Below are 24,645 nucleotides of genomic sequence, written 5' to 3' on the forward strand. Positions count from 1 at the left end.
TTTTTTATAGATCTAATTTCATTGATTTGATGATTTCGTTTTGCATTTTCTTTTCTTGTTTCCAGCAACATGTTCATAGTCAGTGTTTAGAGTCGAGTACTACTGATACGATAGAGTGGGTGGGACGAGTGCATGAGTGGGGATAGTCAGATAGAGAGTTAGGATCGAATATTAATAGAGTTTTAATGGCACACAAACATGCAATTCCACTAGTCGAAGGTTAAACAAATTACCAATAAAATACGAAAAAAGAGATAGTTATTCGAATTAAATGTTAGCAGAATTTGGGTATACTTTGAGGGAAGTTTATTACTACTAGTTCCAACCATGCCATGCAATACAATACTTTAGTTCCTGCTACAATACATTACGCCTTAGCTGCAACCCAACATGCCACTACTTGGGGTGTTAGAAAAGAGAACAAAATTTTGACAAAAATAAAAACGCTTACGCTGTGAAAAGTAAAAACAGAACCAGATGGAACAACGAATCCAACAAATGGATTCATTCTCCCTGCCCCTTATTGTGCGTGTGTGCTTTGGCCGGGTTGGGTTTTTGTTTTGATTTGTTTTTGTTTTTGTTTGATTTGTGTGCGCTCCAAAAAAACAATATTCAAAAAATGAACAACGAAAAATCTCTCTCACGGATCAGTAGTAGTTTTGCTTGGTTTTTGTTTAGGTATTAGTAGGGGGAACACAGTGGGTGGGAGTGGTGGGGATTAGGAATACGGAATATGTGGGGGAAATATTCAAACATTTATCAAACATTTTTCGTGCATTGGGATTATTTGTAAATGTAACTTGTGTGTGACGAGATCCTTGCATCCGATACAATATTTTTTGTTTGTTTTGCTTATTTTTGGTTTCATTTCTCTACGAGTGTGTGCTGTGCAGAGTTGAGCTGTGCTGTGTGCGCCTCCAGCGCTGACTATGAACATGTGCAGATGCCGAAGGGCTGGTGCGTGGAGACGCTGCTGCGCACCTGCCGCATCCTCAGACGCTTTGGCCAGCCGCCCAACCGACCCGCACCCGCACCCGCGCCCGGACCACGACCAGCAGCCGCACCCCCAGCCGTGCCGCCAAAGAGCTGAGCATGATCATTGCTGAGATTATTCTGATATGGACGAAGTTTTTCCAGCTTTTGGCTGGCACTGGCACTGCCACTGGCACCACCTGCTGCCGTGTACAGCAAATAATTGTCATAGACATGGCTAACACTCGAATTCCGCTCGGCCGCCAGATACGGCAGAAAGGCGAAACTCGAGCTGGTCGACTGGGTGGCCTTCAGCGAGGGCTTCCTCATGGCAGGTCGCCGCGCCATGCTGCGACACCTGAGCGTCGACTGATTCGAGTAGCTGGGCGGAATCATCTCCAGCTTGGTGCGGTACTCAAACGAGGCGGTGGGCTGTACGGGCACGGGTATGAGGGATCTCTTGCGCTTGCGACGCGGCGGTGGCAGTGGCACCATCGGACTTGGATTCGATATCTCCTCAATGCTGGCATAGTCTGCATCTGCATCGATGGCCTTAGCTGCCGCTTCCGCTGCCACTTCCTCCCCGGCTTTTGTAGGTGCTAAATTCGTTACGTATACGTACGTCAGTTCGTTGTGAGTGGATGGGGTTATAGCTGTCGTGTTGCTGGTGTTGCTGTTGCTGGTGTTTGTTGTGGTTGCTTTATGCGTTGTGGATTTCGATGGTTTTGCTGTGGCTGTTGTGGACTTTTTGTGTGTGGTCGCCGCTGCCGCTTCGTGAGTGCTGCGACTCGATCTCGTCTTACTTGGTCTGCTGCTCTCACGCGTTCCAGCCGCCGCCTGTGCTGCCTGCTCGCTGCTGTGCCTAGAGCGACTGGAGTGACCTGCAGGAGGGTTACGAAAGAGATTAGCTTTAGCTTTCGTTGCATGGAAATTATAAACGACTGTTAACTTGGTTTAGATTCAAGTGTGTCACGGGACTGGGAACATTTAATGGGACTTTCCAAGTGCCACTCAATTTTCTCTATGGTGCCTGCTCTTAATAAATTTTATTTACGTTTAATTACTAGCTAACAAAATACTGTTAACTGTTTTAGAATCAACTTTGGGTGTGTGCTGTGAGTAAGTATTTGTAGGAAAGAAGTTATTTTTCACTTCTCAATTATCAATTTAATTTTCAGATATATTTTTGTGTAACGTGTGCCTAGGCAGACATTCATCAAACGCTGTGCAAATGTTCCATAAGCGAAAGGACTGACATTCATAAATGTACTGCTAATGGAACTGTGTTATTAATTAAATTCTCCTCGTCTGTGGTTTGTGTTTATAAAGATAAAGTGTGTGCTGTGTGTGCTGTTTAGTTTTGTTTAACGAATCTGAACTGATCTGATCTATCGAACCTAAAGCGTTTGCTCATCCTCTGGGGCTGTGTGGCACCCATAATGAGCAAGCCCAAAACGAGTAATTCTGCAAGAGATAAGCAATTGATCTTTCGTTCTTTCCAGTCGATCCTTTGTGGTAGAGTTTCTTTTCTATACCCTTAAGAGCACTTACCCCGCGAACGTGTCAGCTCTTCGCGATGCTTCTCACTGCCTCGGGAGCGTTCCCGTTCACGTAGCGCACTCTGACGTGGACGACTCTCATCGCTGACACGAGAGGAGCGCAGCAGACGACTGCCCGAGCTGTGTTTGCTCTCGCTGGACACGTGTTCCACATCTCGGTGACGACTGTGATGGGAGCTACGCTTGGACTCCAGCGAAGAAGTGGCAGCAGCAGCCGCAGCATGAGCTGTGCTCGATCTGGGCTTGCTGGTGTGCCGACTGGTGCGCTGCTCGACAGGTTCGTGTCGCGACTTTTCGCGTTTGGGGGTGCGCATGCGCAGACGCTCGGCCCGATGTTTGCTGGCTTGGTCGTCCGAGGAGCCGGCGCCTTGGGTGTTGGACTCGCGGGAGCTGGAGCGGGAACGGTCACGGGGACAGCACTCGATGGACGACTGGGAGGAGCTGCGTGCCCGTGTGGGTGTTGGGGAGGGCGTGGACTGTCGCGAATTGCGACGCGCCTCCGAGGCGAAGGTGCCACGTGCCACACTCAGCGATTGACGCTCCCCGTTGTAGACCTTCTCGTCGATGGTTTCCAGGGGCTTGCCACTGCGGCGCTGCAGTGAGCACGATCTTCGTCGCTGATCCTTGATGGCCGCCTCATCGGAGAGTGACTGCAGAAGCATTCGAATTTAGGGCTAAACATACTTGGAAATCCTCAGCACATACCTTCAAAGTTTGATCAGCGTTGCGGGTCATTTCGCTCAGTATCTGTGCATCCCTTTGCAGGTCTGTCTTCCGCTCGTAGCTGCCGGGCGAACGGGAACGCGATGAAGGTGAATGCGAATGCGGTGGCGACTTCACCCGGAATGTTGTTGTCAACTCGTTGGCAATATTCTCATAGCAATGCTCCTCATTGTCAGCATCATCTTCGTCATCGTCGTAGTCGTTGTCCTGCGGACTGTGCCGCAGCAGGTCGGGTCGATCGTTGAGCAGCTGCCACTTGGTGGTTGTCGTTGTGGGAGCCACAGCCTCCTCCGTGTGGCTCAATTTGCTGCGCGAAGGCAGCGTTCTTCTGGGATTCGTTGAAGTCGTCGACAATTTCGTTTGTTGCTGCTGCTGCAGTTGCTGGACTCCAAAGTAGGAGAGTTCGTGTTCGCGCAGCTTGCGGGCACCGCGCGCCTCCTTGACTATTTTCAGGGACTCGCTGCCGGAATCGTCAGGCGCCTCCACAGACGTTGGCTGAATGAAGAGGGTACGCGGCTTGGCCACTGGAATGAGCTGGCCAATGCGCAGAGTTGGCGGCGTGGCCTTGGGCTTCTCCACACGCGGAGAATGCAGAGCAATGTTCATGACATTCGATTTGGGTAGATCTAAGAAGAAAAGTGAGCGGGAGAAAGTGACGATTAGACGAGATTGCAAAAGTATTCTGCCTGGAGATCTCTCTTTGTTGCCTGATAACCTAAAATGAACTCCTCTAACCCGCCAAGCCCTCCCTCCTCCCCCACGGAATGGATCAACCGGGATGGGTTTACCTGCTCGCTGCAGCATCTGATCTTGTGCCTCAATCTTCCAGATGGTGCGCTTGGCCTTCAAGCGGCTCCAGCTGCTCGAGTACTCGCTGCCCTTGAACACATCCGCCTGCGGCAGCGGCTGAGAATGATGATGCACTGTCTCCGGCGAGGAGCTGGCCTGAGTGCCGCCGCCGCTGTCGCTGTTGCTGTTGTCGCGAAAGTAACGCTTCACCTCCTCATCGGCACTGTCCTCCTCCGCATCCTGCTCAGCGGCATCGTACAGCCGCCGCAGCTGTGTCAACTGCTGGCTCACGGGTATCTGTGTATTGCCGAGCAGCTTGAGACGCGGCGGTGCCAGTGGGGCCAGCGGTGTCCGTGGCAATGAGTCGTACAGGGCACTGCCGAACAAGTCGCTGCTCGTTATGGAGGTGGTTGAGGTGCGACGCGAGGATGATGTCTCCTCCTGGTAGCTGTGGGAGCGCAGCATTGGCGTGGGCACCACAATGGTGGGCTGGATCAGCGCGGACTCGATCGAGGCTATGCTCAGGCGTCGCATGGCCTCATCGAATTCGTTGGCCGAGCGCATGGTCTTCATGATGAGCGACGTCGACTTGAGGCCCTCATCCAGGATGCGCTGGTGATTGCGCAGATCCTCCAGCAACAGCTCCTGGGCACTGGCACGACGATAATGATGATAATGATGTGTGCCTGTATGGGAAATGTGCGGAAAGTGTTTTTGTTGGTGTGGTTTCGGTATTTGGTATTTGGTTTTTAGTCGAGAGACACGCTTGCCACAGGTGGCAGATGTTGGTTATTCAGTTAGCAAAGTGAGCTTAAATGTAGCATTAGAGGTAGGAGTAGAGGAAGCAGCGTTGACAGTGGAGCAGACACACACATGCATTACGAGGGAGAGATCAGAGATCAGAGAGCAGGAGAGCAGTAGAGTTCGAGTAGAGGAGTCCATTGGCTAATTAACCCATAAATAAACTACAGATAATAACCACAAAATGCTAGATTTTTTGCTAGACAAAACTACTAAACAATAATCTACAGGCACAACCCAAGGTACAACCCGTATACCAACCTGTTTCTGGCCACTCTTCTGCACCGAGGCTCACATTGATCTTCGTCGAGTAGCCATTGCCCGCGGGCGAGGTTTGCTTCTGGACTTGCTGTCGCTGTTCCACAATTCTTATGCGTTCGGCCACCGATTTGGCAGAGATGGGAGAGTCACTAGTGATGCCTGTGTGGGGGGTACAAATATTTATACACATACTCTTGAGATATTGAAAGACTCTTACCACTATCCCTGCCTGAGGGACTCTCGCGTTCGCCCTTCATTGCCGGCACACTCCACAGGACATCGGCACTCTCGATATTCTCACCCAGATGATAGGGCTTCGGTTTCACTGGCTTGTTCTTCAGGATGCCCCGAATGTTGGACAGCTCATCCGTTTCGTTGTCTGTCGTATCCACGCCACTGGTCGAGGTGTAGCTGTTCCGCGACGTTGACTCCGTCAGACTGTAGCGTGGCTCCAGCGTGACTGTCACCTGGGACAATGTCTGGGCTGCTGCTGCCGATGTGGACGTTGATGTCAATGTGGCTGTGGGCTGGCTAACCACCTCCGGGGGATCCATGAGTGTGGCTCGATATGCCACTGTGCTGGTGGCTATCGTCTTGCGTCGCTGTGGATCATCCCCAAAGTGGGTCACATTGTCGTTGCTGTTGCTGCTGCCGCTGCCGCTGCTGCTGCTCGTGGTGGTGCTGCCACCAACACTGGCTGACTTCACCAGACTCTGAAGCGGTCCGCTGGCAGTGCTGCGTCGTCTGCGGCGAAAGTTGTTCGTGGGCGGCGGCTTGCCATCTGTCTCGACAATGTTCACCCGTCCCGACTCGGCGGCAAAGTGTACCTCTGTCTTGCAGAACTCCACACGCTTCTGGGCGCTGTTCCGCTGCAGTTGACTGCTGGTATTTGTGGTGCTGCTGCTGCTGCTGCTAGTCACCGTCCCTCCATTCACATGCACCTGCGATGTCTTGCGTATGTCGCGCCAGGTCTCCTCCACGGCAATCGAGTGCCGCTTGCTCAACTCTCCCTCATTGACCGGACTTGCAGGTGGCTTGGCCACACGTCCAAAGTGTATAATGGTGCCTCCACCATTATTCAGATGAGCTGCTGCTGCTGCAGCGGTTCTCTCCCGCTCCCGTTCTCTCTCCGTGGGCGACCAATTGCCCAGCTGCTCGCCGGAGCGTCCCAGGCCACTGTCCGTGGAGGCATCCACCCGGAAGATGCTCTTATCCTCGGGTGGCGACATCTTCTCAAAGCCGTACGACTTACGCCGCAAATGCCACTCAGTGCTGGTGTCCTTCTGCCGCTGACGCGACTCCAGGCTGTGGGTATTGTGCACGGGACGAAAGGCTGAGGGTGCCGGCAGTGGAGCTGCCACTTGCACGGGAACTTGCACTTGCTCCTCGGACTGTTCCCTGAGCTTGGGTCGAGCCTGGTGGTAGGCCAGGAAGTCCTCCTTGTACAGGCTCTCGTCCGAGAGTTTCTTCAGCTTGCCGCGTATTTCCTGCAGCGATTCGGCCGTTAGGAACGTGTTCCTCTTGGCCACCGTTGGCTTGGCCGTCTGGGTATTCAATATGGTGTCGAGTGCCGCCAGATCCACGTGATTATTCCGCATGGCCGTGTGCAAGCGACGACCGTTCTCCAGCTCCGCGCGCATGCGGGCCACACTCACCGAGTTGCTGGGCAAATCCAAGGGACGTGGCCGTGTGACGTTCGTCTTGTAGTGATCCTGTGACTGAAAGGAGCGACGCAGCTTGCTGACGCGTCGCCACTCGCCCGGCTCCTCTTCCTGCTCCTCGTTGCGCTCCCAATCCTGGCTGAGATCGTCCGTGGATATCGAGCGTGAGCGCTGGAGCAGCCCACTGCCAATGGCTGGCAACGGCGGGGCATACACCGACTGGGACACCTGCTGGCGACGCTGATGCCGTGCGCTGAGCCTGTCGAGGAGTGAAATAAAAGTACGAGTAATGTGTGTGCTTGGTATCAGAGTTCCATTTGGATAATGCCATGAAATTTTGAGTATTTTGTGCTGCTGCTGCTCACTCACCGCAAATCATCGTCGTTGGCAGCGTCATCGTTATAATGCCGGAAACTTTCCAAATCACGACGAAGTCGCGTTGGCGTACTACCACCACCAGCACCAGCACCAGCAACAGCAACAACAACAGCTACGTCAGCATCAGATCCAGTACCAAGCTGAGACTGAGGCTGAGGCTGAGCTTGGGATACACCCACGCGACTGCCGCTGCTGCCGCTGCCGTTGCTGGCTGATGGTGGCTGGCCATATAAGTCGGCCTGCTGCTGCTGCTGCTTGGCCCAAGCGGACGACGTGGATGTGGATGATGATGATGATTCTGGTCCAACAATTGCATGTAGGCTTATTTTGCCCGCACTTCTGTGGGTGTTGCCCGCTGTGGCTGTGGCTGTGGCTGTTGCTGCTGCAGTTGTTAAATTTGAATTGTTGCTGCTTTGGCTGGAAATACTCGAACTGCTTTTCTGTAAATGGCGAAGCAAACGTAAAAATATATAAAAATAAGATAAAACATATAAAAACACAAAAGAAGAGCCTGAGCCTGAGCTCAGCTCGAGTGCGAGTGCGGGTGTCTCGTGTCGTGTCTCCCCCTCGTTCTGTTTATTTCCATTCATTTTTTTCGCTGGCTGTAATTGTTATTTGTATGCCCAAAGGAGTGGGTGCATTATTTGACAGGAGCTGCTTAAGGAAGTGCTTAGCACTTAAGTCCCATTTGACTCTGTATATTTGTCTGTGTGTCACTTGTAGCCTTGGCTAAATGAGTTTCCGCATTTGCACGAATTTATGTCAAATGATCGATGATTGTTGGGTGTATGATATGCATAAAATAATACAGTTTATGGTCTCGTTATTTGATTAAATAATATCTCAAAATACATAAAATGAATATGGAATGCTTAGATTATGGAATAACAATTTGAAATATCGAAAAGCTATAGGCATAGGCATGGATCGATGGTTATATCTATTTATATAACTAGATAAGCACTTAATCATCTCTGGCTGTAATTATTTCCCAAGGCAAAACTCAGAAAATCAGTTAAAAGTCTTCCAACCAACCAAAAACTAATTAACTTTTTTTGCAATAACTATTTTTTTATAGCTTCCTGAACATCTCCAACTTCTACCCTCAGGACAACATAGAAATCTTCTTCCCACTCTCTACTCGTATATTACTTCATCTCTTTCATTTATATTTCTGCTGAAATAGGGGAAAAAACTTGGCCAAAGAAATTGCTTGGTGTCAAGTTTGATGGACCCGAACTGGCTGCTGATTGTGGGCGGTTGTGTCTGGCGGCAAGACACTTTCGCAGCTAAGTTTTTGTTGTTAGCGCTGCTCAATAATTAGACAGTTTTTTTTACTGGTTGGCCTAATGAGCGACGAGAGAGTTGCCAAAGAAATTTCCATTGTGGTCATGACCCAAATGTTCCTCTCCCGATTGAAGTGCTAAGCAAACGCCTAATTGGGCCTGGGCTATTATTATCGATTTTAATGCCTTTCCATATCGATCGGATTCGATTGCTGACTCAATCGTTCATTAGAACCAGACAGAGAGAGAGAGAGAGAGCGTGTGTGGAGGTGTGTCGTCTAGTCTGGTGTTCTTTCTAGACTGTGATGTATGGCATTTTGCCAATTGCAGACGACGAGCTGTGACTTTTGTTAATATTCTTTGGTAGCCTGTCTGATGTTCTGCTATGATTGCGGCTATTAATCCATGGATATTACTTTTATGGCTGTGACAGATGACCTCAGCTCAACTTTTGAAAGTAAATCCCCTACCTAGAGAGGTACAAAATATTATTGGATCACTTATGGTGCCAAGAACTGAAGTTTTAGATCGAAATGTGTTTAAAAATATTTTAATACAAGGCAAAAATTGAAATAATTATTAAATATTATTAAATGAGTCTCTGTTAGCAGATGAAATCTTTAACATAGAATTAAAAATAAAGCAAATATTGTACTCTAGAAGCTCAAGCTTATACTCAAGCTTCTGCCCATGAGATGGCACACATTATCGTGAACTTCCTCTTGGTTGTCTGTAACCCACAATCAGTAGGGGGTTCCCCACTTCACATCAATCTGCTCGGCCAATAACATTTTCCCACCCTCTCATCCATGGATCATTACAAGTTTTCATGATGATTTTTCCCGCAGCTCAGAGTAAACGCAGAGCATGAGCATTTCCCCCTTAAATAACAACAACAATCAGAGACCGTTAACAACTGACCATTTTCGGTCATTGCCATGGCCGTGGCAGGAGATTACTCGTACTCCGCACTCCTCCAGCCAATTCGGAGAGAAAAATGACTGCAAAAGCAAAAGCAAAGGCAAAGGCAAAGGCACAGAAAACACAAGCAAACATCGACTCAGCGCATGCTAATGAGCCAACAAAAAAATAAGCAAACAAACAAACAAAAAGCCAAAAGAAAAGCCACAAGAAGCGAGCGAGTGAAAAATTGTAGAGGCACAAAAGCTGGTGGACTACCGCATAGGAGGAGTATTCGGAGTCTAGTCTGTCCAATAGCCAATGGGCATTTGGGCAATGGGCAATGGGCAACGACGGGCTGCGGACTGCGGACTGCGGACTTACCATTAGATTGCTCAATTTCAAACTTGGAGCCGTATCGGGTAACAAATTGTGTCCGAGTTTGTGCAAATGAGCGACGTCAGCGTCTTGATCGCTGCCTTCACCATTAATCACAACAAAATCAACATGATCGTCGATGTGCTCCTGGCCATTGCTCAGCTTGCGCAGCGTCGACATGGCCGGGGATACGATGCCAATGTCGCTGCTAAGACTGCCACTGAGACTGCTATCATCGTCGCTGAGCTCACAGATGTCAACACTCTGAGAGGTGGGCCTGGGCCTGGGCATGGGCTTGGGCCTGCATCTGGATGCCGGCGGTGACCAAATGCTTGGCGGAGTAGGAACACTGGTGCGGGTCGTGGTGGACGTGGAGGATGCGGCCCAGCCGCGCGATGTGCTGCTGCTGGTGGTGGATGAGGTCTTTTGTACTGTCTGTGTGCGTATCACCTGCATGGCGCCGTTGGCGGTGCGTGCCTTCAGCACCTCCAACTGTTTGCGCTGTGTGTGCTGTGTGCCGTTCGGCTGTGAGATGTTTTGGGAATCGGATATCTGCAGGGAGAGAGAGAGAGAGGAAGAGATGGGAGAGAGAGAAAGAGAGTTGCGGGATTGAGTGAATGGCAGGATAATGAGTGGATCAAAGGATTTTTGTTTTACAATTAATTGTGGTATTTTTTAGTATTTTTGGTATTTTTGGTATTTTAGTAAGATTTTCATAAATTTAGTTGGACGATTGCGGGGAACTGAAAGTGTTGACACATCCCTAGTGAGTGAAACCGAGCAAAATCCATTGTAGTCCAAGAAATACTCAATTATGTCTAATAAAAAAGTTGTATTATTTATTATTGTTATTGATAGATTTCTGTTTGAAGTATTGCCACAATTATTTTGTATATTCATTTATTATTTTATCATTACATTCTCATTATTTTCAGTCCTATGCAAACACTCGAAAGTATCCGATTTCGTTTGATCTAATTTATATCTCAATTACCGGGCCGATAAATGCCTGGCTCTTGGCCATTCCCTGCCTAAACAAACATTCAAATCTCTTGCAAATGATATAAATAAAACATTAAACAAGCAATTCCAACCGATGGCGATTGTATGTAGCACACAGATACAAATCTCTGTGCGCATGTGTGTAGGTTTTACTTTTTTGAGGGTGTGTCCCTCGTGTGGGGCGTTTAAAGTGTTTGGTTTGTCGCATGGCATTCGGCATTCGGCAACGGGGCGTATGAAAGTTGCTAGACGAAACACTTGACCGTCAAGCGTCTCGCCCAGCCGCTTGATCACTTCGCCGTGCTTCATGATCTGTGCTCCGTGGCGGCTCTTATCTGGACAGCTGTTGCTCGCTCGCTTACGGCACACGTGACCAGCCAGCCAGCCAGCTACAAATCAAAACGAGAGACTCTCGGCAACTGCACCCTTTTGCACCCATTGCACTCGAACAATTAGCAGATCCGTTCATTGGGTCGTGCCGTGACACACCACAGAAGAAAAACTAAAACAGTGGAGAGAAAATGTTGAACTGCGGAAACCGAAGTCTGGCACACCCTTTCTAGATTGATTGTTTTATTAAGGCAACTATTTGTTGCACTTCAAAGTTAGAAAATATCATAAATTATTTGCCCCAAAAATGTGCAAAAGAGTATCTGAAAAATATAAAGAACTGCAAAATGAACAAACACATTTGAAATGGCCACAGATCGATTGTGGCAATCGATTGCTTTGATGATTTATAGTGCTAAAAATGTATTATATGCCCCAAATAAAAACTTTAGTCCGCTCCATGACACGCCTGTCCGTGTGTCCCCGTGTCCATGTCCAGTTTTTGTGGCCCATTCGTGTCAATGACCAAATGGAAACGGCTGATTCAGAGTCAAAGTGCAGCCAGCATTGTCTTTATAGAATAATACCCACAAAAATTTGAATGTTCTACCGTCCCGCAGGGCGGTGGAATAAACAATGAAAAATGCAATGCAAAATTCATATTCTGTGCAATTTAGTTCTGCGGTTGAGTCATTTCAGGGGTTTTTGGGTTCTAGATTGTTTGTCTCTTTGTTTTGACTTGGAGAATGGGCCACAGTATGCGACTGTGGTGAGATCTTTATAATTAGCTTCATTAGATGGGAAAATTGAGGGTATTACTTCAGCGGGTGGTGGTACAGTTCTGTGTGCAATAATGGGAACTAGATTCATAGAAATATTTGCAGAATTTTATGCTAATTTTGTTCAAGTTGAATCAGTTCTTTTTCGTTACTCTGTTCCATCACGAATCATCTTCATTCAGGGATCTTTGTGGTTCTTCTATCTCAATATCCATCTTCCTTATGCTTCTGTTATGCACTGTACTCTGCGTATTTCAGTTCAGGGCTATATCCCTTCGAAAAGTTCTCAATCAATTCGTTTCATTTGTGCCCTTCCATTCAACCTCGAATTCGAATTCTTTGACTTGCAGCTTTCAGCTTCTCCAATGACCGCAGGCCCCGAAATGGCCGCGGCATAGCAATCATTTCTGGCGGCTCCCTAAAGTCACACTCTCATCCTTGAGCACAGACTGTGACCAAGAAAGGGTACGAGTACGTACAACAAAGTCGCGGGACGGGACAGCAGACATAAATTATTGAGCATAAGCAAAGTTTCGAACCCTTGGGCCATGCACGTTCTGCCAGAGTTTCTCACGCCATACTATTGCCATGGAGTCAGGAGGAGAGGAGACTCTTTTTTGTTGTCTTTTGGTTCTGCATTTTGTTTGGTGAGCCTGCAGCCGCTGTAGTTCCTGCAGTGTGAGCCTGTCTATCGTTGACCTCTTTTACTTCTAACCAAAATGCTGTTCGATGTGCGCTGTTCGCCGTTCTGCACTCTTGCTGTGTGCCATTTTAGCTTTCTGTTGTTGGCCATGTGTAGGCTGGCTGGCTGGCTGGCTGGCTGGCAAGTTTTTTATTTCGTGGCCTGGTTGTTGTCTTGGTCTTGATCTTGGAGTCTCGTTGTCTGCTCAAGCTAATTAAGCTGTGCCAATCTGCATGGCTGTTGAAACTCACAGCTTGCTGTCCCCCAGAGGGGGTTGCCTCAATCAAAGCCACAGCCAGCAGCGGCAGCGGCAGCTGGCGAAAGAAAGCCAACTGTAAATGAATTATTTTAGCATGGCCAAAATGATCAGCCACATGATCAGTGTCATGATCTCGAACTTGAGGCAGCCAGGCAGCTACACTCCACACTCCACACTCCACTGCAGTCGCTGAGGCAATGCTGATAAAAGCTACAGCCGGAGAGCCTGCAGCAGATCGCAGGCAGCCTCGCAGTGTACCAAAGACCAAATTGAAAATTGCTGAATACCAAAATCCCAAATCCGTATTGCAAAGTCAAGTTGAAGGTTCAATGAAATGCAGACCTCGCCACGACTTGCCACAGAGCGCTCCCCGCATATATTATAACAGCCAAAGTCGTGATGATGTAGAGGAAGAGACTTTGGCTTTGCTTTCGGTTTTTGTTTTGTTTTCCTTCTATTTTTCTTTGCTTTTTGGTCTATGCCAAAATATGTTGTGCCTATGCCTGGGCCATGCTCTGAAACGAATTTAATGATGCTACACCATGATGATGATGATGATCATCATTATCATCCTCACTGTAGTCGACATCGTCTTCGTCGTCGTGGCTGTCTGTCTACCTGTCTGTGGCCATAAGATTGACTGTCTATCTCCTGCCTGCTGCTGCAGACTCTGTCTCTTGCCTCTGCCCCATGTCTGTGTGTCTGTCCATCCGCCTGTCTTACAGTCTCTCTCCGTCTCTCAGTCCTTCAGTCCGTGGCATGCATGTCGCCTTTTCTGGCTGGGATGGCTGCATGGCTGGCAGCTCGCTCACACACAGATCGCCTGCATAGACATGCCAAAGCGTTGACTCTTTTTTATTTTTAGCTGGCACTGACTTTGGTACTGTGCACAGTGGGATGTGCAGGCCATACATTATTGCATATTGCAGTTAAAGAAGAGAATTTACCAGTGAGAAGAATACTTGAAGAGATTGGAAGGTTGTTTTGGTATGCAAAGGGAATCTGTTAGAAATTGGATGGAATTAAAGTCTGCATCTTATAGATGTTAGATATGGTACATCCATTCCCTGTTCCCTTTATATTCCTCACCACTGTTCTGCCAACAAATTGCTCTCCTGCGCCCTTCCTTTTGCACACAGGCCATTTTGTTGGACGCTTTTTTTGCCCGCCTGATGCCTAAACTATAATAATATACATTTTTATATGCATTATTTCTGTCACGATCTCGTTGGCTTTATATCTCTATATAGTCGGGCTGCAGGCGAGTGCTCGTAGTAAATCAAACGAGCGGAGCGGTATGTATATGTAGCCCGGCTTGCGTCATTGAAGTTGAAGCCCCAAGTCGCCCCACCACGCTCCCGGAGTGTCCACCAACCGCAACCAACCATCTCCACATATTTCTCCGCAGTCTGTTTGTGTGTGGAGAGTTCATTAATGGGCAGAGGAAACACTTAATTGAAGTAAGACACGTCAGTTGACATCCTCAATTAGTTGCAAGTAATTTACGTGTGTGTCAGGCCAGAGCCAAATGGCCTAATGGCTTACAGAGCAAAACTTACACACCAGAGGATAGCCACACTTATGTCTCAGGCACACAAACACTCGCCAGAGAGTCGTCACACCTTGACCACAAGTAAAGAAAATCTCTCGAGTGGCTGGCTGGCTGGCTGGCTGGCTGGCTGGTTGCATCTTCCCCTGGTACTTGCAGCATCTCTTATTATTTTCTGGTTAGACTTGTGCTTGTGGCAACCTAGTGACCCACAAAGGTGGCGGCGGCGGCGGCATTGCCAGCGGCTTTGTACCGTTAGACGGCTGCAACATTGTGGCAACACGGCCAGAAGTAGAGAGACAGTGCCCACAACTCCAACTGCAGGCAAATAATTCAAATGCTGAGGTCTGAGCTTGCTGTTGCGCTTGCATGCTGCAAAAATCGCTTGGAAAATGTAAATTTTTGCCATTGCTCTTTGGTTTGGTTTGGGTTCGGTTCGGTTCTGTTCGTTTGCTTGTTGCAACAATCCATAATGCTAATGAAGAAGTTGTCATGGAGCTATCCATCTGTGTGTTGCCTAACGGTGACTGGCTGGCTGGCTGACTGGCTGGGTGCGTCTGCTCTGCTCTCCTCTCGTTTATTGACTATTGCCAAATTGATTTCATCTGTGATCTGTGCCGGCAAGCAAGGCGCGCATTGCCTTTGACTTTGCCGGCACAGCAAGCAAGGGGAGCAGCGGGACATCGGTTGACCGTATCCCGGACTTGGCAATCAAATTCGATTCCGAGCACCTCTTCGAACTGAGACTGAAACTGAAGCTGATGCTTGACTGAAGGCGGCACTAGGACTGACTACTCTTTGGCAAATTCTTACTGCCTGATCGTTTCCCCTCGATTGTACATTCGATCGCCTTCTCCGCAAGCCTCTTTCATCTTTTCGGTCAGTCGCAGCCGCGTCGTCAGTGGCAACAAAGTTCAATCGCGATAAGCCCTGGCTACAAAGTCAGCCGAATGAAACAACTTTCAATGGGTTTGTTTCTGTTTCTTTCTCTCCTTCGTTGCTGTCTGGTGTTTCCCTGTTGCCTCGAATACCCTGCAGTCATAAAAGCTATCAGCTGCAAAAAGGCATATCAACAGCGATCGGATGAATGTAACAGTCGCCAAATTGAGTGACTGTTCGGTCATTAAATGAGCCGCCAATTTCTGGTTGGGTGCACCAGGGAGATTGCATTTCAAATGTCAACTTTGAACTGAACCGCAGTCGATCATTACAATTGCTGGAGCCTTAACTGATCTTCAAAAAAGGTAAGCCTGATATATGGAGAGGAATTTGCAAGACGGAAATAATATATAATACATTTTTAAGGGTCTGTAAAGAGGAGTCTAAGTATTCCATCTAAAATACGTCGTTTGTGTAGAAAAGTATAGAAAGCCGCTCTAAAAATATTCTAGAAATAATTACACCCAAAAGTACCATGCCAATTTGAAATATTTTCATATACCATTAAGATCCTAGCACTAAAGATATTCCGCCATGATCTCATGCACGACAGGGTAGGGTAGGGATACTCCATTATTACTTATTATTGTTTTTTTAAGCCGATCAGCATTTCATCAAAGGTAAAAAAAATCACATAATTATTTGGATCAATCTCTCAAGTTGGTGCCTGAGTACCGCCAATACCTGAGCCATGATGTCATTACATTTGATGGAAGTTCTCCCAGCAGAGCAGAGCAAATCGAATCGCCTAGAATGTGGTAGAGTATCTTAGAGTTCAGATCTGTTTTAAGTATCTGCTGCTATTTCATTGGAGATTTTATTTGGTTTTCTGTTTGTTTTGCGAAGGCACTCGAGGCGCAAAGACTCCACCACACACGACCAAGCTGATGATGTGGATGATGATGGGTGATGATGACGGCTCGTTGGACCGACTGCCCGCCTGCCTGCCAGTGGATGAACAGGCATAAATTTAACGATAGGCACCGCGAAGTGCTTCACCATTTATAATTAACCGACAAAATTCTAGAGCAATCAATGGACAAGACAAGCCGTAGCCCAAAGACAAGTAAAATCTGAAGAATAGCACGAATTAATTATCATCTTTGGTTTCGCCCCAAGAGTGTGTGTGCAAAAACATAAAACCGAAAGCCCCCCGCCACAGAAATGATGGAAAAGATCTCTGCACAAGTGGCACACAGCGCACAGTCTCTCCCCTCTCTCTTGCTGTATTTCAGCAATTCGGAATCGTATTCATTTTATTTCTCTGATTGTTTCGCTTCACAGCGAATGTGCGAGTGTGCGAGTGTGCGTGTGACCTGTTAATTATGGTTGAGTAAAAACGGTCAACGTTTACAGTGGATACTCGGATCTGTGGCCACATGTCCATGTCTTGTGGTTTGTGTTGCACTTGGGTTGGTGGGGAGGAAAGTTTGCAGTGTCCAATTGGACTTGTGGTATTCGCTAGCCACCATGAGGCCAACATCATTCAGGTTCTTAAGTTATTGGGTTTGCTAACGGTGCTGCCCAATCCAATCGTTAAATGCCAGACATTTGGAAAAGTTGTTGCACAGCGTAATGGCACTTTCCAATTGTTGAAAGTTACACCAAAATATTTAGAATAATATTTTAGCATTCAGTTATTATTTTGATTTTGCCTCATAAATATCCCAATTGATTTCTCAACGATTTTCTGCCTTCGTACTTCTGTTGCTGCTTCTTGCCTGCTCTTTTATGCCTACTCACAGGGTAGCCTTGGGTATTCAACTAAATAAACTATTAACTGATTAAAATCAAAGGCAGCAAGGAAACCCAAACTAGCAATCAAGCGGCAATTGCCACAGTCTCTACTAAATTAGTGAACGCCTCTCCATTTAGGGCGCAGTCCAGTCCAGAGTCTAGTGCCAAGTGTCTGGAAGAGTGCAGAACGAAGAGCGCAGAGCGTATAGCATAGAGCGGACCTTTCAATTTCATTTAAACGACGATGGACAAACAAAGAGCCACAGCAAGTAGGTCTAGACGGGAGCAGACCGCAGCAGCAGCATGGACCAGCCATGGGCTGCCATCAATCAGAGCCAAAAGTAATCGCATTTAAGTTTGGGATTGTGTTTTGGAGATGGTCCAACACATACACGATAGTTTGAGAGAAGCTCAAGAGTCTACCCTTTGCAGTCGTTTGTTCGTTCAGTGCTCACAAAAATAATAAAGAATAAATAATCACGCGGCCATCTCTAGATGTTGTAACTCACCTTGCCATAGCTGTTCAGTGGTCCATTTATCCAGCGATCTGCCTCCAAACGTCCACTAAACAGAGCTCCAGTATTGGGATCGATGCGTTGCCATTCACGCACCTCACGCTGGAATGGGGAACGGGAGCCGGTGCCCCCGGCCCCCACCAGCCCACCATTGCCATGGGACTGGGCTGCTGCTGCCTGCAGATGATGATGATGATGGCTCTGACTGTGATTGTTTGTTGTAGCCACTTCCATGTTGCTGTTGCTGTTGCTATAGCTCTGGTTGTTCCTCGGGAGCTACTGTTGTGCGCTTTTAATTTGCACGCTCGATGCGCTCGAGCTGCTTTTCGGTTTTCTTCAGGGTTTATTTTTCTTTTTCTTTTTTAGCTGCTGCTGCTGCTGCTCGGGTCTCTTTCTCTGGAGGATTTGGAGGCGGAGATGCCTCTGTTACTTGCACAGCTTCTTTGTTCTGGTTGCTTCGCCTATTTCAAATTATTATTTATTGTTATTATGCTACCGTCTACAGTCTACAGTCTACCGTCTACAGTCCAAGCTGTTCCTAGGGTCGCTCTGCTGCGATCGTTCGCGTTTCGTTTTGGCTAAATTAATGGCAACTTTAATTTATTATCATAATAATAATTTTCTAGCTATTCTAGGCCCTGGCCGCTGCTACTGTGTGTGCACGTGGCACACACACAAAAAAGAGCTCCCCGCGCGCCCTCAGACTATAATTTTCTTGGCTTTTCCTTTTGCACGCTTTGCTGGTTATTTGCCTCTCTTTTGATTTTTATTGCTTTCACGGTCTAATTTGAGGCTTTCCTATGAGGCTGCGGCTGTGACTGTTGACTGCTGGCTGGAATGACAAGAGCAGAGTTGAAAGAAGTTTTGTTAGTTAATTATCTCTGGCAAAAGTGAGAAAATGTATACAGATATGGGATACATAGGAGTAGATTATTGTAGTTTTCTGTTGTTGTTATTTTCTAGGCGGAAGCAAAAGTGCTTTGAACTGACTCCCTCCGCAGTCCTCCAGTCGGACGCGTCGTGCAGATTTCTAATTAAATTTTGCGGCCAACGTCCAGCGGATATGGAAAGAGTCAGAGATACAGCGGCAGCGGCTCTTAGATTCTTTGATTGTCTCTGCCTCTGCCTCTCTCCCTCTCGCTGTCAGCGGATGTCACAGTCTATTTCCGCCTCAGAGCTCGGGGCGCTCAGCACATCTCGGACATGTGTGTCCACTTGTAGCTCTTGTAGCTCTATTTTTTTGTGTTGTTGCTTAGCTTTAATTTAATTTGTTGTTTCGCTATTATTTCAGGTAGTCAGGTGGAGGATTCTCCCCGTACGCGTGTCGCCTGATGACACTCACATCATTTGTAATTGTCCAAATTGTGAAAGAACTTCATTTATTTTTTCTCTTTTTTGTTGGATACACAGTGGTTGAGAGTTCAGACTTGTCAGTTCAGCAGAACAATTAAAATAAATCTTCAAAATTTGAAGTTGTGTCATTTTCAAGGCTCTGGTTCCACTGTTACACCCATTAAAGCTGTCAAAACAAGTGCTGAACAGCATTAACACTGAAACCGCACAGGAAAAGGTCTGATTTTCAGCACAGACACATCAGATGCACTCCACCCCAGAGCGAGAGAGAGCCAAAGCCATTTGAGTGCATTTTTTATGCTGTGGCTGTTGCTGTAGCTCTGGCCCACCGCTAAATAGTAACTGTTACTAAGTTTTCCACTGCCTGCACTCCACTCCAGCCCGCGTTGCTTTGCTTTAGTTAGCCTGGCTGCTCAGGCATTAACTTCCTCATGTGCGATGCTGTTGTTGTGGCCGGCAGGGAAATGGAAAACCCGTTTTCGCCGTTGAACTTGCACTCGTTTTGGTTTTTGGTTTTCGGTTTTTTTGGTTTTGGCGAATGCGTTGAATCTTTTAGCACTTTGCCTAGAAATAAACACCCCGCCTCGTAGTCTCGTTTTGGTTTTTTGGAATTTTTTGCCATGGCACGCAGGCGTACTCCACATTCACAAATTGGTTGTTCGTATTTTGGACACGTTTTGCCGGTTTCTTCTTTAACTTTTTGCTGCAGTGTGTGCGCTAGTTGATTGTGTTAATTAAAATTTAATTAAGCGTAATTTTGTATAATTAAGCGTTGGCATAAATTTAATGCTACGCCGGGAAGGCACTCGAAAGGCGAAAGGGAGTCGTGCCCGATTTGCCAATTTATTTTTTGTTTTTTCTTATCGTTTGATTTATTTGGTGTAGTTTGTGGCCAAAAGGTTGCGCTGATTGCATATGGGAGAAAACGAATGGGAATGCATTAGACTCTTGCTAGGGAATTCGGGGGAATTAATTCGAAGATCAAGCTTATTGTTTGTGAGGAATACGGAAATCGGTAGGATATATTTGCAAGTCACAGAAGACTTTAATTGATGCACAAATCAAGTTTGTTGTCCAAGTCTTTTGCTTTTGGGAATTAGTTTTTGAATTATCCAACTTTGAAGTATTTTTAAATCTTATAAAATGAATCCGTGTTCTAGTTTTAATAACTAAAAGTCATGGTTTATAATTATTGAATAATTAAAATATCATATTTGCTGCTTAAAGCTTTTGATTTACAATTTTAAACATTTTAATATATCTTTTTTCTTTAGAACAAGTTGGCTTAAAATATTTGGAATATATATTTTAAATTAACTGTCCACTTTGTCCATGATAACTATCCCTTAAAGAGGCATCTGACGAACAATTGTATATGCAAAAATGGTCATGGAAATGCTGGAAACGTATTTTGCGAACAAATCTTTTGAAAGTAACTTTTCGTGTTACATTTCCCAGTCAAGTTCTAGCCACAGCTTCAACTACGAATGGCAAGGCGAAAATAACCACAGAGAAAAAAAAAAATGATTTTCAAACTGAGTCGTTCAAGTCCACTGTGGTGGCTATGTAGCGGTACCCAAGACACTTCACCGAAGGTCAGTGTAATTATTATGATTATTGTATTTCTTTACGGGTTTTCTGTCACCCAACCGCAGTAAGGAAATATCAACACAACTGCTCGAAATAGTTTTTTTGCCACAATAATTGCCCAAAACGAAAGTCGTTTTGTATGGAGAGGTTTCTGCGGTTGGTTCGGTATCGATTTCCAGTTATTTCCATATCAATCGGATGCGTAATTTGGCAGAAATTGTTGCCTCAAACTATTGTACAGTCCGAGTGTTTCTATGTAGGTTAATCCCTCATTTTTTGGTTTTGCATTACATTTTTTCGACTTCCCCCACAGCAATGATTGATTTGCCATTTGTTTAAAAATAGTTCAAAGTGTGTGGGTGCACATACAAAAAAATACAAAGCAAACATACATACCACGGTACCAGTACCATGTTTATTTGTACGCATAAGTCCAAAAAAAGACCGACCAGCAACAATGGCAGTGTGTATGCAAAACAGTGGGGGTGTCATATTGGCATTGAACGTGCGTTACGTTACACCACTAAAAATATTCCACATAAATACAGCAGTACGTACCAAACATTACACACCAACAATTATTGTATTTTATTTAACACTTTTACGTATTTGCAACGCGTGCGCAGAGCAGACCACGAAAATCGTGCAACAATTGACCGATATGCAAATTGTTTCAGAGACAGACTTTAACCAAAATTTGCATAATTGGCCCGCATTCGCGTGTGTTTTTCGTGTGTTCTAATTTGAATTTGATTTGTGTGCGACACTGAAACAGAAGCAACAGCAACAGCAGCAGCACGCTCCAAATCCAAGTCCAAGAGTTGGACAGCAAGTGTGAATGAACACCAGCGATAAATTGGGATCTTAACGTATTACATTTCGTTACAAAACTGTATGGGCAGCTGTCGAGAGTCGGATTTCAATGCTTGGATATGGTTTGACAGAAGCAGAAGGAGGTGAAATATTTAATTGGATGGCATTTGGGATTACAATTTGTGGATTCTTAGTTTTAATGCTGTCTGCCATAAGGAAAACTTATGTAAAACAATTTAGAAGACCTTTCAATAAACGAAAATTCTCCATTCTCCAGAATTCTTTTTTCAGAATTGCTGAATCTGGTTACAAATTTATTCCAGTTTTTAGCTGTCAACATTTTGGACAGTTCTTTGGTTATAGATTTGCACACTTAATTGTAATTCCTTGCAATTAATTGTAATTCTTTTTTCATATTAATTCAATTAATGGTTTTCCTTGTTCTGGTCTCTCCATAATAATTATCTCTCTTTTTATCTCGCTTCAAACCTTTCAACATTAATCTTTATGATTTGTGTGTGTGTTGTGTGTCTCAATCTCTTTTGATGTGTTTGGCTTAATTTTTCAACAGAAATAAACATTTTTTGCTTTATTTTTGCTACAATTCAATTATGAAAATATATCAGAGGTAAAAATCTTTTATTGATTGCCGCCACAATTGAGCGGGTACGCCTCTAAATGTCTATTGATATATCAAACTATATGTACATACATTTGTATATATGTATGTATATATTTATGTATCTACATAAGATGGAAACCACAACTGAGGCCGGCTTCCGTCATTATACCCGGTACTCGAAGAGTAAATAGGGTATATTGTATTTGTGCACAAAGTGGATGTACAAATGTACATACATAAATACATATATAACGCAAAGAAGGAAACGTTTCCGATCCCATAAAGTATATATGTAGAAAGAATGAAGAAATTAATTTGCTGTAGCTAAAGCCACCCCGTCCCCTTTTATTTGTTTTTTTAACATTCTCTCATTCACACTCTGCTTCTGCAAAGATGTTTTTACAGTTACTTTGCTCTCCCACTCTCAAACGAAAGCCAGATAGAACAAAAAAAAAAAAAAGCAACGGCGTTTTATGATGGTTTCTGGATAATAAATATTACATTTATTTTCCTTTACAATTTCCTAACTTTTATAAGCATTTTCCGATCGAGATCAAGTTAAGGAAATCTTTTCCGAGACGATTTATTTCATTTTGATTCAAGCCAGCACTCCAGCAGCGCATCTTCTTCTTCTCTCCCCTTTTTACTGACAATTACACATTCAAATGCAAAGAGAGCTCCAAAAATGTGAAATCACCCTACACTGATTTGCTCTCTCGCTCTCACAGCTTCAACGGTGTGTCTAGAGTCTAGACACGCACAGAGAACCAAAAAGAAAAAAAAGAACAGCATGAAAAAATGTTGGTTTTGGCATAATTAGCCTTAATTTTAACTCCCTTTACAATTTCCACATTTTTCTAAGCATTTCCCGATCGAGATCTCGTGACACAAAACTTTTCCGGGACAATTTCTTTAAATTTAATTCAAGTCAGCACTCCATCAGCGCATCTTCTTTCATCTCCCCACAACCTTTTTTTTACAGACAATTTGTCAAATGCAAAGGGAGTGAACATTTTAGATCTATAGATTTCAAAGCGAATGGAGACTGTACATACCAAAAATAAGAAATCACTCTACGCTGATTTAGTCGGCGTGCGCGGAATTCCAGAGACGGATAGTCAAAGTGCTCGAAATAATAAATGTGCATTCGATTTGCAAGTAGGAGAGCGAGTCAGAAGCCACCAACACCAAGAATCCAATTGCCTTTCCTATTCACTCATACAAAGCAAAAAGAACGAGAGAGCCCAGTCTTGTGTTGTTTTTACAGTTACTTTGCTCTCTCACTCGCAAACAAAAGCGAAAGCAGTGAGAACCATAAAGAAAAATGAAACATAAAAAAAACGGCGCATACATACACATAAACATTAACAGTCATAAACATAGAGGAGCGCGGCCTAAGACACCAACACCTACGCAGTTGACCTCTTTTGCAGCTTCTTCATCCCTATTCCATTAGTCAAAAATATGTCAGCGCGTTCGGTCCGGTACGGATTTGGTCCGCGAAAAATCGGAAAATTCGGGCAAAATCGGGAAACTAAACGGGAAAAGTATCGTTGTGGAGTAATGTTAATGTGCAGTGTAAAATAACAAGTGTGTGTAGTGAAATCAATCAAAAATCAAAATCAATTGCGGAGGAGCACAGCGAGGCTAGAAGCAGATCGTCGATGGAAATATGCGGCAATATGTGAAAGTGAGTGTGTGTTAGTGAAGTGAAATAAAATGTGCTGCAATGGTTGAACATTTTGTGAACAAAAAATGCGAGATCATTTTCTAAATATGCGACAATATGTGAAAGTGAAGTGTGTGTTAGTGAAGTGCAGTGAAATATGGTGAAATGGTTGAGCATTTAATGGGCAAAAAATGCGAGATCAAATGCCGAGGAGCACAACGAGGCTAAAGCAGATCGGCGTTGGAAATATGCGGCAATATGTGAAAGTGAAGTGTTAGAAGTGTATTATTTTTCGTACAAATGTACATATGTACGTACATAGAGCAAAAATGTTCTAAATTTGCACCAAGGGCTTGCAATGTGTGTGTGTGAAAATGTGATAAAAAAGGCGCGAAGTTGTCCCCTCCCTTTACCCTGCAATCATATAAAAGCGCAAGAAAAAAGAAGAGGCGCAAAAAGCGAGTGTCAGCGCTCTCATTTCAAGTGTCTCCTAATAGGGTGAGGCAACCCAATTCGTGCTAGGCTGACTCTCTCTCGTTGAGTGTGTGCATACGAACTTCCGTCCCAATGCCTCACCCTAAATTAATGTGCCCAATATCTGTGCTCTTATTAGAATCTCTCGCTCGATCCCGTTACATTTATTTCGTTTCGTTCGTTTTGTCGTATCGTCGCGCGGGTTACGTATGCATGTGTGTGAAGAGGACAATAAGTGCTTCACGACACATGCGAAAAGAAGAAGCGCAATGAGGAAAAGAAGAATGTAAAAGGCAAGTGAAAATTGATTATTTATGTTTGCTTTACAGTTTATACTTTTTTTTCGCAAATGCTCGTATTTTTTTCCTTTAGGTATTTTGTTTTTGTTTATTACCGTACCCTTTGGCTTTACACTCTCGAAATTAACCAAAAACAATTCTTACACTTGCACCTCTCTTGCATCATCCCATTCCCTGGCTCTCTTTGCATAATTTTATACCCGGTACTCGAAGAGTAAATAGGGTATATTGTATTTGTGCACAGTTTGTACATAAGTAACGCACAGAAGTAAACCTTTACATTGGTTTCTGTTGGGGTTCTTTTGTTTGCGGCTTGGAACATAAT

The 24,645-nt window shown here is 45.3% G+C and overlaps 1 protein-coding gene across 10 annotated transcripts in view; it reads right to left on the bottom strand.

Annotated features, from left to right (window-relative positions):
* LOC117902118 (pneumococcal serine-rich repeat protein) overlaps positions 1-24,645 on the bottom strand; it is a 41,301-nt gene that overhangs the window by 906 nt on the left and 15,750 nt on the right. For 2 of the 10 annotated variants that reach the window (XR_004649359.1, XR_004649360.1), the window contains exons 2-10: positions 17,495-17,961; positions 9,715-10,260; positions 7,136-7,584; positions 5,323-7,025; positions 5,106-5,264; positions 4,043-4,729; positions 3,237-3,880; positions 2,524-3,181; positions 452-1,853 (exon numbers count right to left, since the gene is read on the bottom strand). Coding sequence is in view for 5 of the 10 variants with exons in the window: in XM_034813236.1 (XP_034669127.1) it covers positions 928-1,853; positions 2,524-3,181; positions 3,237-3,880; positions 4,043-4,729; positions 5,106-5,264; positions 5,323-7,025; positions 7,136-7,584; positions 9,715-10,260; positions 17,495-17,734 (6,012 nt within the window). In the remaining 5 variants the exon portion in view is untranslated. Of the gene's footprint in view, positions 1-445; positions 1,854-2,369; positions 2,437-2,523; positions 3,182-3,236; positions 3,881-4,042; positions 4,730-5,105; positions 5,265-5,322; positions 7,026-7,135; positions 7,585-9,714; positions 10,261-17,494; positions 17,962-24,645 lie in introns of those variants that run through there. The other 8 variants (XM_034813238.1, XR_004649363.1, XM_034813237.1 and 5 more) reach the window with 8 other exon arrangements.

Source organism: Drosophila subobscura, chromosome U (genome assembly GCF_008121235.1).
Source record: "Drosophila subobscura isolate 14011-0131.10 chromosome U, UCBerk_Dsub_1.0, whole genome shotgun sequence".
Lineage (NCBI taxonomy): Eukaryota > Metazoa > Arthropoda > Insecta > Diptera > Drosophilidae > Drosophila > Drosophila subobscura.